Source organism: Protomyctophum bolini, assembly GCF_963924005.1.
Source record: "Protomyctophum bolini genome assembly, chromosome: 4".
Taxonomy (NCBI): Eukaryota; Metazoa; Chordata; class Actinopteri; order Myctophiformes; family Myctophidae; genus Protomyctophum; species Protomyctophum bolini.
In genome coordinates this window covers 37,382,087-37,397,980 of record NC_137865.1, presented here as the reverse complement: position 1 = coordinate 37,397,980, position 15,894 = coordinate 37,382,087, and the positions used below count along the sequence as shown (strand labels likewise).

At 42.7% G+C, this 15,894-nt stretch overlaps 1 protein-coding gene across 4 annotated transcripts in view; it reads left to right on the top strand.

Annotated features, from left to right (window-relative positions):
• Positions 1-6,268: 6,268 nt before the first annotated feature.
• The window catches only part of ndrg4 (NDRG family member 4), a gene marked incomplete at its 5' end in the record, with an annotated part of 64,173 nt that continues 54,547 nt past the window's right edge, over positions 6,269-15,894 (top strand). For 2 of the 4 annotated variants that reach the window (XM_080761023.1, XM_080761021.1), the window contains one exon: positions 6,269-6,363. Coding sequence is in view for 2 of the 4 variants with exons in the window: in XM_080761022.1 (XP_080617148.1) it covers positions 8,962-9,035 (74 nt within the window). Of the gene's footprint in view, positions 6,364-8,961; positions 9,036-15,894 lie in introns of those variants that run through there. The other 2 variants (XM_080761022.1, XM_080761020.1) reach the window with 1 other exon arrangement.

Here is a 15,894-nt window from a genome sequence, read left to right as displayed (position 1 = left end):
TGGGAGTTATGGTCTGGTTTTGAGGAATATTAAGTAGTTCCGGTCATTTGGTGCAGGCACTCGGGCCACTCATTAAAAATAAATTAATCCACAAAACTAGCGTAATTTGCATTGTTGACCTATTTCTACCATATAACGCAACTTTCGTTCAACTTTGACCTCTCTGTCACATGGAACTCTTTTTGTGTCCACTATCACGACGCCAGCAGCAGCACAAAAACATAGTTCCAAGATGGGTCAAAGCCACCTATACAATATGTTATGATGGATAAATCTAGGTTAGACCAGTGACGTTTAGATGAGAGAGTTGTGGCCACTTTGTTCACTTCATGGGGCCAGGCCAATGGCGGCTCTTCTACATAGACTTCTATTGGTGAAGAGCATGGCGAAGAGTAACAAAGTCCTGGGCCGGAAGTTGGCAGAATGCACTGGACTCAGGCAACAGCCCAGGCCCCAGCTTAAATTATCTTAAATCCCTTTATTTTAGATCATTTTTGAGCGGTGCCTAACCGCTCCGCTAGTCTACACCGCTCTGGGTTAAGCGCTCTCTAGGCCTCTCACATTTTCCTTCTTATATACTGTACGTACTCTCATCTCATTTTTGTGCAATTATTTCCCACCCCAGTTTCCTCATTGTCTGTCTGTCTGTCTGTCTGTCTGTCTGTCTGTCTGTGTCTGTGTCTGTCTGTCTGTCTGTCTGTCTCTCTATCTCTCTCTCTCTCTCTCTCTCTCTCTCTCTCTCTCTCTCTCTCTCTCTCTCTCTCTCGTTCTCTTTGTGTCTCTCCCTGCAGTGTGAATATGTTGTGAATATCTAGAGACCAATTCTCAGCATGAGTCAATAGAACAGCAGCACAGTTCCTGTCTGTTGGCAGCATGCCCACTCTGTGGAAGCCTGGCGGCACATACAGACATCCACATTACAGTGAAATGATGAGCTTTTAGCACCATGGACTGACCAGAACAGATACTGATATGCCTCTGGAATGCAGTGGTGATCTAGACCAGGGGTGGGCAACTTTGACAGATCCATATGATCCAATGCATATTTTAGTACCGATAATAAATGAGCAGCAGTTGCAAGGGTCAAGGATAGTTGCTGCTGTCCCACATTATCACTGCTCCATATTACCACTGCCCCACATTATCAACAGTAACTATACACTGCACCACAAACGTACTGTAGGTCACTTATTATACACCCAGTGCTGGTCGCTCTACCTTGGTTTTCTCATCAAATGTAGGATTAAAAAGATTTTAATCACCTACGTATAAAGCACTTACACAGGCTGAGGCTTTATGGGTATGTATGTATGTCGGTGTTGTCCAACAGCCAATAAGGGACCTCCATTCTTACAGACATAGCATACATACATACATACATACATAGTTAGGTCATCAAGAATGGTGGTCTCTTATTGGCCGGTGGACAACACCGACATACATACCCATTGACCGGTGCAGCCGTGCAGGACACCAACATACATACATAAACCCATTGGCCGGTGGACAACAACGAACGACATGCAGGTACATACATACCCAGCCGATTGCAGTACTTGCACGCTCTGCTTGTGCAAGTACTGACTGACACACTGTGATTATCAGAATCAGCTTTATTATTATATCAGTTTTATAAGAGTAAAAAGTGGTGAAGTTCGTTTTTTTTAAAGAAAAAAAGAAAAGGAAGAAGGGTGTAGGAGAGTAAGGCAAAAAAATAAAAGGTTTGAGCAAAGCTTTATCACAAAACGTACAAGTAAAGGGATTCCCCTCTACCTCATATATTGACAAACCTTACCACAAAAAAGTACAACAAAAGTTTTTTTTCCTTTATATATGTGTGTGTGTGTATATTTACACATCTGAGATAAGATGTGCACTATATACGCGTTAGTCAAGGTGCTAGGATAATAATAAAAATATGTTTTTGTTGTTAATTGCTATAATGACCCTAATCACAGTTGGAGCACTGAACTTAAGGTGTTAATTGTGACCTGCAGTTAAGCACACACGCTATATGACGACCATGTCCAAATGTGGGGGTTCACAAACAAGATGATTGAGACACTGACGTGAAATGCTTTGACACGTGTCAAGAGAAATTCAATTATTTCATGAGATGGACTGCTCTGAGGAAGGTGCAGTCGGCTGTCAGTCAGCCTATGTTGGGAGAGAGGACAGCGATAAAAGGTAGCAGCTCTGTTTAGTGTTTACATGTTCAGTAGGCCTACTCAGTACAGATAGTAGTCCGTTTAGGGTGGTTGTATTCCATTTTCTAACCTTTTTATCGGAATTGTTCACAAATCTGCTGCCGTGTCCGCACATTGTTTCTCCTATCGTTTCCTCATCACGAAAAAGTTACTTACTAAGAATTTCCCAACGTGACATCCGTGACACAGTGCTTACCTCTCAAACGTAACACGCGTTACACGCCCATTATGTGGAGACCACTAGAAGCGGGTTAATCTAGTTAACCAGCTAGTTATTTCGTCTATCTAGCTTAATGTATCCTCCTTCTACTGCCTGGTTCTATATATGTAGCACCTTTAAGACAGGCACTATACAGAAGAGGTTCCCCTATGATTACAAAGCAACGAAACCCTTTTAGAGCTACTACTGTATGGCTGACGTGGTAGAAGAGTGTCATAAAATAAAATACAACATCCACAATTTAAAGGCTCACTCAGACAGTGATCTGATGGAAACCGCAGCAGGAGTGTTTGTGTACAATCTTCCAAATTGGAAACAGTTTTAATTTGAGCTTAGTGGGCTGTTATGTAATAAAGCAATAAGCCCCCCAGGGGCCATGGTTTACAGTGATGTTAGATCAGCTACAGGGAGTTTTAATAGCGGTTCTACAAGCTCTCAACGCGTCCTGAACCATGCGATGCGTTGTGCAGTGTCTTTGTAGTGTGAAAGTATCCAAAATAAAAATACTCCAGTAAAGTAGAGATACACTCTGAAAAATTATCACTTGCACAGAATGTATTGACAGAAAGTAGCTCATAACAACATGTCGTGGATATTTTATGAAACAAATGCTTTCCAGATTGAAAGCGCTTGCCTTACAGCTGCAATTTTGGTGAGTTTAACATGGTTTATTACACGGCTTGGTTGAATGCTTGATTCTGTTCTGATTGGTCAATTGCCAAATTCAGCAGTATGTCATTTCTGGATAATGACCGCTCCGCTCTATAACAGACCACACTGCCTAACCAAAGGCTCGGAGCACCTGGCTGCAGCCGCTGGGCCGCTTGGATTTTATGCTGTACCCAACATGACAGCCATGTGAATTAACACACACTGTAATTTAACTAAACAACATGCTTTACCCAACATGACAGCCATGTGAACTAACACACTGTCATTTAACTAAACAACATGCTTTACCCAACATGACAGCCATGTGAACTAACACACACTGTCATTTAACTAAACAACATGCTGTACCCAACATGACAGCCATGTGAACTAACACACACTGTCATTTAACTAAACAACATGCTTTACCCAACATGACAGCCATGTGAACTAACACACACTGTCATTTAACTAAACAACATGCTTTACCCAACATGACAGCCATGTGAACTAACACACACTGTCATTTAACTAAACAACATGCTGTACCCAACATGACAGCCATGTGAACTAACACACACTGTCATTTAACTAAACAACATGCTTTACCCAACATGACAGCCATGTGAACTAACACACTGTCATTTAACTAAACAACATGCTTTACCCAACATGACAGCCATGTGAACTAACACACACTGTCATTTAACTAAACAACATGCTTTACCCAACATGACAGCCATGTGAACTAACACACACTGTCATTTAACTAAACAACATGCTTTACCCAACATGACAGCCATGTGAACTAACACACTGTCATTTAACTAAACAACATGCTTTACCCAACATGACAGCCATGTGAACTAACACACTGTCATTTAACTAAACAACATGCTTTACCCAACATGACAGCCATGTGAACTAACACACACTGTCATTTAACTAAACAACATGCTTTACCCAACATGACAGCCATGTGAACTAACACATTGTCATTTAACTAAACAACATGCTTTCAAGAATAATTGATTCCATTTGATGGAACACTCCCTTATTTCCGAAGCGACCAACTTGGAATACTTTCATTACCGTGAGCAAGGCAATACTTTGTTTTGTTGTCACTTTTGGGTCAATTTATTAATTTGTGTATTAAGTAGCCGTGTTCGCCTCTGTGGTTAATCACCTTGTCGGTGAATTATCTCCCAACAATGACCACCTAGCCAGACATTATCCCTTACTTAATACAATTAGATCAGACTTTTCTGTTTGGATGTATGGGCTCAATGGCTGACAGACACACTGCCAGTCATTGGAGCGGTTAGGCACCGCTCAAAAATCTAGTGTTGCAAATTGCAGCTACAATTACAGCTTAATTTGACTTAGTTATGATAAAATACTAAGCACTAATAGAGCACCGAAGTCCTGACGTAACTCGCTCATCCCGATGATTCCCCTGGTTCGTGGAAGTAATTTCTCTATGGAGAATAACATGGGGTGATCTTAATATCGTCTACTATAAGCGTTGTGGTCCAAAAATAAACAAGCTGTCTCGGCGTTATTATTACGGAGGTGTCTCTGTATCGTTTGCAACAGTCAGTCACTCATATATGATACAGTCTGCTTCTAGCGAAAATCTAACTAATTCAGCAGCAGTAACATTAGCGTTTTCTCTCAGTCAGTTGATTCTTCATATCCATATGAGTGAAGCGGCCGGGGTGACATATTTTTCAAACACAGTTGTTATATGAGGCGATCTAAAATCGCCTCAATGGGGATTTCAATGCAACTAAACAAATACATGAACCTGGGGACTGACGCCCTCTACTGAAAGTGACGTCAGACTTCGGTGCTCTATAGACCCAAATGACTGTTGTGAGCTGGCCAACTTTCAGTTCCGGTTCAAACTGGTGTAAACGCGGGGCACGGTGGCACAGTTGGTAGTGCTGTCGCCTCACAGCTAGAAGGTCCTGGGTTCGATTCCCGCTCGGGGCGCTGTGGGTGCTGGTGGCGTGTTTCCTACTCCGTGTCATCAGTGCCCATACCCGAAGGCGGGTTGGCGAAAGGGCCTTTCTGTGTGGAGTTTGAATGTTCTCCCCGTGTCCCCTAGGGTAGGTACCCTCACAAAAAAACATGCAGTAATCCTAGTCTCTAAACTGCCTCCCCCTGGCCAGCCGGGGCGCCTGATGGAGGGGAAAGGAACTGGTTGGAATAACGTGTTCCTTCCACGCTACGTCCAACCAGGGAAACTCCCCCCTGTCAGGTGTAAAGGAGCAACTTGGACACTCAAGCATGAAGGAAGCATGAGTTAAGTCCTTGCTCTCCCCAGGTTGGCGGAGGGTGTGTAGAGCCCAGGATCACATTAGATGATTGACACAGGGGTGAAAAATGGGTTACAAAATCGTGGGATAAAAAATATAGTAATACAAAAAAAACTGGTGTAAACATCCCGTAGGTTTTGGGAAAGGTTATACAAGAACGTCTGGCACCAGCACCGACCCCATCTGGTGGCCACACAGCAGAATAGCACTTAAGGAGTTAGACAACTTGAGTGACAACAATTGGAGTTTAAACGTGGACTCGTAAATGTTTTCACAGTGTGATTTCGTACTGTTCTTTAAATCTTTATCCCACGATTTTTTAATTTTTTTTTATATTTAGCCGGTGCCTGCCAATGCCTACACTGTAATCCTGGGTGCTATCTCCCTCTGACAACCTGGGGAGAGCCCCGAACTGAGCTCTTGCTTCCCTGATTTCGTACTATTTTGAAGATGTTTCTCCTGCATTCAAGAGCAAGACAAAGACTGTTTTTCAGGCGTGTGTGTGTGTGTGTGTGTGTGTGTGTGTGTGTGTGTGTGTGCGTGTGCGCGTGCGTGCGTGTGCGCACATGCCGCATGCATATCCAAACCATTTCTCTATTATTTCTGGTCATCCATTTAATTTACCTCCCGTCACACTTTCATCCTCTCCTCTTCCCCTCTTATCTCCTCTCCCCTCTGTCCTGTGATCCTCAGCATGCTGCATCATCGGCGGAGCCACGTGTTCTCTGTTTATTGCAAGGAAGGAGGGAGGGAGAGAGACAGAGACAGAGATGGTGAGAGAGAGAGGGAGGATCATCATCACAGACACACACTGCCTTTTTCTCTCTCCATAGCGAGCACATATTTCACCAGCACACACTCCCATCAGACGCAGCCTGAGGGACACGCCACAGACAGACATAGAGGCAAACGTACGTCACACGTAGACTTCACCAAATTGAAGAAGATCTATACAACGTCACAGGTAAGGTATGTTAGTTAGATTTCTTTCCGTCTTTTATAGTGTGCCATTCTCAACAGTGTGCTAATCTATAAGGCTGGAAGTCCTTGTATCGCATCAAAAGGCTTAACTACTTTACAATTTAACTTTGTCCAGGGAGTCAAATGAAGTGTATTTTATAAGCATTATTTTAGAAGCATGATGTAATGTATAGGTAAGCAGCGAGTGCATATGCTGCCTTGCCTGGTGGCTGTCTTTGAGGCAGCATACCACAGTACTTTATCCTGTGCGGTGCCCCCCCGCCCCATGCCAGCCTCTGCATTGGGGTGAGTGGGATGTTGACAGCTTGAATGTATTAACTCCTATAGAAAGACACAGTGGTGCATCCTATAGTGTGTATGGCACAACCTTATCCCCACCGCATCAAGTCAACTAAAACTATAAGGCGAGCTTGGGCAAGTGCAATGAATGTAATTAACCTGGCTCTGACTGAAATGCAATCTAACAACTTGTGACAAGTGTATTGGATCTCGCGCTGGCCTGTCAGTTAGACTAGACTGATACTCTGCTGTGTTGTGGCCCCAGGGGGATGCTGATATTGTTCATATAATTTTAACGAAGGGCATAGATTTATATTGGCGTCAAATCAAAATGATGTGATTGCTTTGTACAACATTAAGAAGCAGAGGGTGCATACTTTATGTGGCATCTGTTAAGGTTGGAAATGATGTGAAATTCTGAATTAAGCTTTAGCTTTGGTTTTGCAATGGATTGGGCCATCTGAAAGAGAGAGAGAGAGAGAGAGAGAAAGATAGAGAATCTTGTTGATTAGTGTACCGTATGTGGAAGTCATAAACGCGTATTGAATTTCTGTCCGCTAACATTCTCCGCATGAGTTGTTGAACGCTGTTACTGTGACACACTTGAACTTCCAACATGATGTAATGCACCTGCAATTATATGAAATGCACCGGGGGGAGATAAATCTTTGATGGTTGTAAATAGTCCCAGTAATGTTTTGTATGAGGACCAAATGTCTCTGCTTGAACAATGTGTTTCTGAGCTACGAGTAACACTTATTCAGGCGTCTTTAAAAAAGAAGAGTGGCATGCACTCACACACATACAATGTCTATTGAATCTGTCCCTGCCTTCCCTATGGGAGCGGTTGTGTCTCATACTGTAGCTCACGTTATATAAATAGATTTACAAAGAACTGCGCACCCCACATGGATCTGTTCCTACATCAGCTCTGTACAGTATGCTGCTCATCCTGACAAAACCTCTCGCCTGTTCCATATATATTATACCAGGCTACACAGCTGCACTTACACTGAACACGCATTTTTTAGTAGTATTTTTAAGTATTGTTATTACCGGTATTCGCTCGTGAGGTATAGTATTACACACAAATATCTGGCTCAAGAACTACACAAATACATAGACTACTACACTATATCCGTGGTTTTCAACCCTTTTCGTATCAAGGTCCATTGTTTATTAAGTAGTTTTGATGTCATCAAATGTTCCACCATTTGATGAGATTTAGTCTCTCAGAACCAAGACTTAGAAGACTTTGTTGAATACGATTTTTGTCAACAGGCAAACGTTGATCAAAATAACAATTCTTCTACATTCTCTAATTGTGTACACAGTACTTAGGTTTAAAAACCTAATTCTTGAGAGCGTAAAATTAAAACAAATAAAAGTGAATGCCTGAAGAAGGTCAATATAGACCGAAAGCTTGCAATAGATTTGTGCACATATTTGAGTCCCTTTATGTTTTCATACACTCTCAAGAGTTAAATATCTTTAAGGGTCCATTTGCTTACCAACTCATTTAGCTGGGAACCACCTGGAACCCCCTCAAGGACCACTGGTGTACCCCGGACCACTGATTGAGAACCACTGCTATAGACTAAACTAGTAGCTACAGTATAGCATTGCATTATATGTACTTGATATAGATAGCATAGGACTAGGAGGGAGGTATACAAATGTGCCATTTTTGTCATTTTTTTATTAGTACTAATGTTCACATCTCTCTCTCTCTTTTTTATTATTATTATTATTATTATTATTTATTTTATTTTTGGGGTGGGGGACCAATGATAAGATGTCTGCAGTGTGTAGTACAAGGGAAACTGTTGCGCCTTTCTTTGTCCTTTGTTCCAGGTTAACTGCAGGTGCGGTCTCAAAAACACCAGGAAGGAAAACTGACGGGAAAAACGCTGCATGAAAACATTAAGGAAGACTCCTTAGACTGAGACTTAAGAAAATAGAATTTATTTGATGTTTAGATGCTCATGATGAAGTGATCTGTGCTCATAGTGAGTTAAAATCAGCTAACACTTTGCTCCCGGGACCTTTGTCAGTGCTAGGGACTCTTATAGCACTGACGAAGGTCTATTTTCTTAAGTCTCAGTCTAAGGAGTCTTCCCTAATGTTTCTGCCAGTTTTCCTGCAGTGTGTGGTACAGTAGTAGTCATTGCATGGAGCCTCCTGGTTGTAATTCTGTGAATCTTATTGCTGCCTTCCTTTAAGCACCTGCAATGCACCAGTAGCAGTACTAGATCTTCTTGTCTCTTGTATTCTTCTCATACCCTGCTACTGCTGCTGCTAGATGGCTCCCGGATTGTTTTGGAACTTCCCTCCCAAGGCTGGCTGCACGGTTCCTCCGAGCCTCCTGCAGACCATGTATGTACATAGTAGCAATGTAAAGACCCAGTGGTGGAAAAAGTACACTCAAAGGTTTTTACTTAAGTAAAATAATCAATACTGCGACGTAGACATGCTCTGTCACAATACAACAAGTAAAAGTCTGGAATTACAACATTTACTTGAGTAGTAAGTACAAAGGTATTGATATCAAAATGTACTTAAAGTAGCAAAAGTATATGTAAGTCATTAATGCCCCATTTTTAAGTGTTCAAAGCTCTACAAGCTCACATTGTGACGCATTGTGAGATGCAACGTTGCGACGCTTGTAGCTATTTTCAAGTGGCTAATGTGAGTTTTGTAATAATAATAATCCAAATCTATAAATAAAGTAACTACTAGTGACTAAAGTTTTCAAATAAATGAGGTAGAGTATAAGTAGAATATTTGGGTCCGGAGTGTAGTGGAGTGGAAGTAAAAGTAAAAAAATTGGAAAGTACAAATTCCTCAAAGTGTTACTTTAGGTACAGTACTTAAGTAAATGTACTTAGTTACTTTCCACCACTGATGTAAACGAATGCCTCGTGGTCGTATATACACGTGGTAGATGGCCTTGATCCAGCTTGTGTTTCTATTTATCTATATGGCATCTCAGTCCATCGCTCCATCCTCAAGTCACATTCATAGTATTTAGTTGTGAGCCGCGGGTGTCAAAGCAACCAAAACAGCCGATCTACAAGCTCGCAACGTGTGGCGCTGCGACATGTTGGAAGCTTGTAGGTCGTTCCATTTTCAGTGTGCGACGTTGCATATCAAGACCTTCAGTCTGTAAGTCCAGTGTTTCACATAGAGGATATGCGCGTGACATCATCATACCCGGAAGTTATGCGGGAACGCCTACTTAGTGGCAAAAAACTACTTTCTGGCCTTGACATTCCATACATACAAACAGAAAAGTCCTATCTGATTGCATTAAACAACGTTAAACTCACTTTGCCACTCACTCTAGCATGCGCATATACCCTCTATCCTGTGTATATACAGTACTCATAAGTATAATTATGTTATTTTCATGCAAACTACTGATTTATTAAACAGGAGCAGATATAGTGCAAGTAAAATGTAAATTTCACTGCAGAAATAGACAATCACAAGAGTGATTTTTCTTTTAAACCAAAAGCCCTACCACAAAGACAACTCTCTAGGGGAAACTGTGTAAATGCGTCATTTTACTTTCATGATATCAATGCGGAAGACGTAGGCAGTTACAGTACTCACTGAGTGAATATCACACTGTAGGAAGTTACAGTACTCACTGAGTGAAGTTGCCTTAGAATTGTATATTCAAGTTCAGGCATGTGATTGTTGAACAGACCTTGACTCAGAATCATTCCTTTTTCTGAATATTCCAATTGTCCAAATGTGTGATTACGTTTGAGACATTACAAAAGGTTATTCCATATACACCATATATTTTATTGGAGGCTGGCTGGGCAACTTCATCCTTAAACCAAAGGTGCCATGGAGGGTGGCATAAATGTATTCCCCATGTGAGCATGGGACTACAAGCCAGTGTCCAATCGCTGCAGAGCATTGGACCAAATTTCATATCCTATAAGCAAATTGACACCTGACCAATTCAACGATCAAGCGTCATTTCTTATGTGTTGTATATCGTTGCTGTCGGGGAAATGGAAATAGAATGAGTGAAAATAGCCTGTTTTACAACAAGCTCACAACGCAGCGCGATGTCATGAACAGCTATTTTCATTACTTTCGCTTGACACATGAAGTTGGGCATTAAGGATATGAAAAAACCTAATCTGTGTGGGAATAAAAGATCTAAGCCAACGGACCGACCGACCCATCACCGTGAGTTGCTCTGGATTAAGAGCATAGATCTGCTAAATGCCTAAATTGTAAATTGATTGCTGGGACGAGACTGAAGCGATGAGATTAGGTGACAGCGCTTAGATTACACTCACGCTCATTGGACACCCTGTGTGTGTGTGTGTGTGTGTGTGTGTGTGTGTGTGTGTGTGTGTGTGTGTGTGTGTGTGTGTGTGTGTGTGTGTGTGTGTGTGTGTGTGTGTGTGTGTGTGTGTGTGTGTGTGTGTGTGTGTGTGCGTGCGCGTGCGCGTGCGCGTGCGCGTGCGCATGCGCGTTATCTTCTCTAATCATCCATCAGCTTTGGAGCGGGTCAGCGTTCATTTTGACAGCAAATTTTGATTTAGTTTTAATCGTAGTCGATCTGATTTTGTTTAGTGTTGGCCTAGTTTTAGTCGACTAAACATCATGACTGGTCGACTAAATCTACAGATTTTATTTTGGCGGGCCTTGATGATGTGGTAATGGCATATTTTACACTTGGTTTCCTGCTGACAATAGACGATCTAATAGATCTACTATTAACAGAACGCAACCAAGCATACAATGACTTGTCTTTTACATATATCTTCTCTGCTAGTCCCGCCCTAACATTTAGGTCTTTGACGAAATTGTCAGTACATTTTGTCTTAGTTTTAGCCATCATAGCTTACTGGTAGTTTTTATTTAGTTTTTGTCAATGTAAAAAGGTAGTCGACAAAGAAATCACACCCGTGTGAACTGAGTGATGCAACCCCCCCCCCCCCCCCCCTCTCTCTCTCTCTCTCTCTCTCTCTCATATTAGCAGGCAACAGTGTAGCACTCTCTCTCTCTCTCTCTGTTTATGGCACCACAGCGCCCCTACTGGTACTAATAGTCATACTCGTGCTCATAGTCACATACAGTAGGTGCATGGGTTAACGTCAGATAGTTAGGCGGACACGGACATTGCTGTTCCTTGGAGTGGTTGCACCACTAAAAATGTTCGCTAGAGTTTTAGTAGACGAAATCCACACTGATCTGGATGTTTGGCCGTCCTCCTGTATGAGATGGACCTGGTCTGGATGCAAATCATGCAACCGCAACTTCCACACATCCCTGCATGCACCGTGTCTGTCCTATAGTGTCATCCCTGCTCACTGGGGACGCTGTGAGCGCTCGGGGCGTGTTCTCTCCTCCGAGTCATCAGCGCCCATGGTTGGCGAAAGGGCCTTTCTGTGGGGTTTGCATGTTCTCCCCATTATGGTAGGATTACTGCATGTCTTTTGTGAAGGTAACAGTAAACACAAAAAACACAAAAAACATGCAGTAATCATGGTCTCTTTACTAACTCCCCCTGGTCAGTCTGTGACTCGGTGTGCCTGGAGCTCGCTGCTCATGCATTGAAGGAAGCATGAGCTCAGTTCAGGGCTCTCGTCAGGTTGGCAGAGGGAGAGTAGCGCCCAGGATTACAGTTTAGGGTAGACAATTGGCACCGGTTGGACAAAATGGGTTACAAAATCGTAGTATGATGTATGAAAAGGAGTTTTGTTTGTTTGGTTAGAGAAACCAGCAGTCCACTTGATGCCTGGTCAGGTTAAATGTGTTAAAAGCCAGAGTGGGTACGTGCGACCCTGTGATACAGAGAGGTGGATTATGTCATTGAGTGGATGGTATGTGCACTGGTGCGGCTGATATATTGGATTGTGACAGGGCCGCTTTTCCCTGTGGTTGCTAATGGAGGACCACTGTTAAAATGGAGGCTTAGCACCGTGACGCCGATACTGTAGCTTCATAAAGCTGTCATGCTCATTTCAGCACGGCTCTAGAGCCTATCTCAACCAATTTCTTGGTCAGAACAACTACCTGTAGTAATATAAATATTAATACAGGTTTTTTGGACGAATACTAATACAGGTTTTTTGGGCTACTCCTCTTGAGTACCACCAGAGGGGGGCTCAAGTACCACTAGTGGTACTAGTACCAGTGGTTGGGAACCCATGCCGTAGGCAATGCATTGAGCCTCAATTTCCCAGAAGCCCTGAGAATCGAGCGCCAGTGTGACGTGTCACGGATGTCTGACGGAAATTAAATTTTCTCCCGAAACAGGCTGTATCATAAAAGTGTATTTTTGGAACAAAGTTCTTCTACAGTATGATCCCCCCTATGGGGATTACAATACAAATTGTATTTACATTTTTTTAAGCGCCCTCTAGCGGCAGTGACGTCAGACTTCAGTGGTCTATTTAGTGGGAAATGGTATAGACTAGACTCAGTCTATAGAATAGAGAGTATGCACATGCATGATTTTCCCATCAAAACATTGAGCAGCATGTGTGTTGGAGTTTGGAAGCGCTCGTTGGAAATCACTCAACCGTCCTGCGTACCACCTGTTTCTGTTGTCACATAATGCAGGAGGCAGCAAAATGTTGTGTTATTGAAAACAAGCACTTCCAAACTCTGACACTCTGAACTTTGCAGTTAGAAAGAGGATAATTCAAGCTTTTCGTTCAGCTGCAATGTTGGTGAGTTTAACATTGTTTAATGCAATCAGACCGGACTTTTCTGTTTGGATGAATGGGCTGTCAAGGCCAGAAAGTAGTTTTTTTGCCACTCAGTGGGCGTTCCGGCATAACTTCCAGCTACAATGATGTCACGCGCATATACCCTCTAGTGTGGACTGACAGTGTGGAGTAGCCCTCTCCGCAGTTGTACAATTGTACCGTTTGGCGATAATTATCATTGTAAGCTGGGATAACGGTTTAATAAAAGCCAATGGACCGACCGACCCAGCAGAGAAGGAAATGGTCATGGTTTCTTAGGCGGGCCCCTCATTCCACAACCTCCACTCAATCCTGCTCCACCAAGCATTGAGCATATGACTGAGAGACATCTGGCTCTCCAATCTGTTCCGGAAGCCAGGGATCCATCCAGCTGGTATCCCATGAGGACCACACACTGACCGTCCGTCTGCCCTGCTGCTGCCACTTCCTGCATGACCCTTATGGTTGGCTCACACAAAGGCCCTCACTATGTTACTGCTGCACCAAATGGGCAAACTGTGCTATTCCTCAGCTTGAAATGAATTGTACAGTGCCACACATGTTTTTCTCTTGCCTGTTGTAAACAAGATACATGAAATGATTTCATTGGAGTATATTATGATGTCATATATCTGTGTGTAAAGCCTGAATTACACTTTATTGTGCATCATGTCTCGCACCGAAAATAGCCAATCTACAAGCTCACAAAACAAGCTATAATTCCGTGCTGGACACTTAAGTATAAATTCGATTGAAAATGGTCTACTCTGGAAACTCTATAAGCTTCATGCTCTTCGTTCAGTCTTCGACAGACAGTTTTTGAGCCAGTGTTGTCTCTGTGCCAGCAGTGACTAATATAGTAGTAGGTAGTGACAAGATGTTGGTCGTACGTGGCACTGCCTTGGCACAGCAGGCCTCATGTCCTGTCACACTCTCTTCCCGAGAGTGACGTGCACCACCACCAATGTACCATTGCACCCTCCATTGCATACTGACACAGCGAGAGAGAGACGGAGAGAGTGTGGGGGGGAGGGGTGTTAGTACTGCATTTGTGTACTCACACATAATAGTACACACACTCGTACACACGCACATGCACGCACACAAACGCACGCACACATACACAAGGTATATGCTGTGCATACCGTGTAAATAAAAATCAATCAATCCTTAATAAAAATCAAATAAAATGTATGCTGTGCATTAAGTGCTGAGTGACATGCACCACCACCAATGTACCATTGCACCCTCCATTGCATACTGTAGATTCAAGATTGGATGGACATTAATCCCCAAATAAGACTGCTTATTTGTATAATTCCCACAAAGACGTGTTGCAGATATCGGGGTGGAGATACAAGCTTCTCATAATGGCATCGTGATCAGTGATGAGGGACAGTAAAATTGGGAGTGCTAAATTTAACTTTAAGAGTGTGGAAATGGAACCCTTATGGTTTTTAGTGCCACAGGCTTTTGCTGAGCTGCTATTTAATATTTAATCCATACAGAGACATTGATATTTCTTCTTTGGGAAACATTTCAGGCACAGAAGACTGGCTCAGACATTCATCACCTATGAATAATTGAGAGCTTCACTTCCAAATGTAGAACAGAGCCTAAATGGCCCAAAACTGTGGCAACTAAGAAAAACTTTCATACACATTTGTATTTATTCAAATTAATATTAATTTAGCCCACACATGTTGGAGCACAGGTGAATGCCAGGCCGGGTTGCCTTCCCAAGTACCCAGGGCCAGTGGTGGAAAAAGTACTCTTTATGTAAGTAAAAGTAGTCAATACTGAAATTGTATAGTGCAAGTAAGTGGTTCCAAGTAAAAGTCCGGAATTCAAAATCTACTTGAGTAAAGTTGAGTTAAGTATTGGTATTAAAATGTACTTAAAGTACCAGAATGTCCCATTTCAAATGTATAAAATATTTTGAATCTTAAATGGTGGCCCGGGAGCCGCATACGGCCCCCACCTTCACTTAATGTGGCCCTCAGGTTAATATTGGAATACTGATACATTATTAATTTCAGCTGTTACAATTCCAAACATGACCCGCATGTTGGCAAAGAATAATTCAGGCCCTCTCCGTCATCAAAGTTACCCATCCGTAGTCTAGACTAGAGAACCAAAGACACGATCATCGCATTTTGTCTCCAATGTTCAGACGCACAAACAACCCCGCTTTACTTTGCAGTCAAATGTGCTCATTGAGTTCTCCCAGAGCACGGCGCTCTGAATTTTCAAACGACACCACAGAATGTCCGACTGCACCCTTTTATTAGCCTGTTTGACGCCATATGAATGCACCGCTACTGCTGTTGTCCTGCAACGTCCCCTTATCATTCACTAAACTCACCCCACACAGCTACTGCTGTTGCCCTGCAACGTCCCCTTATCATTCACTAAACTCACCCCACACAGCTACTGCTGTTGTCCTGCAACGTCCCCTTATCATTCACTAAACTCACCCCACACAGCTACTGCTGTTGCCCTGCAACGTC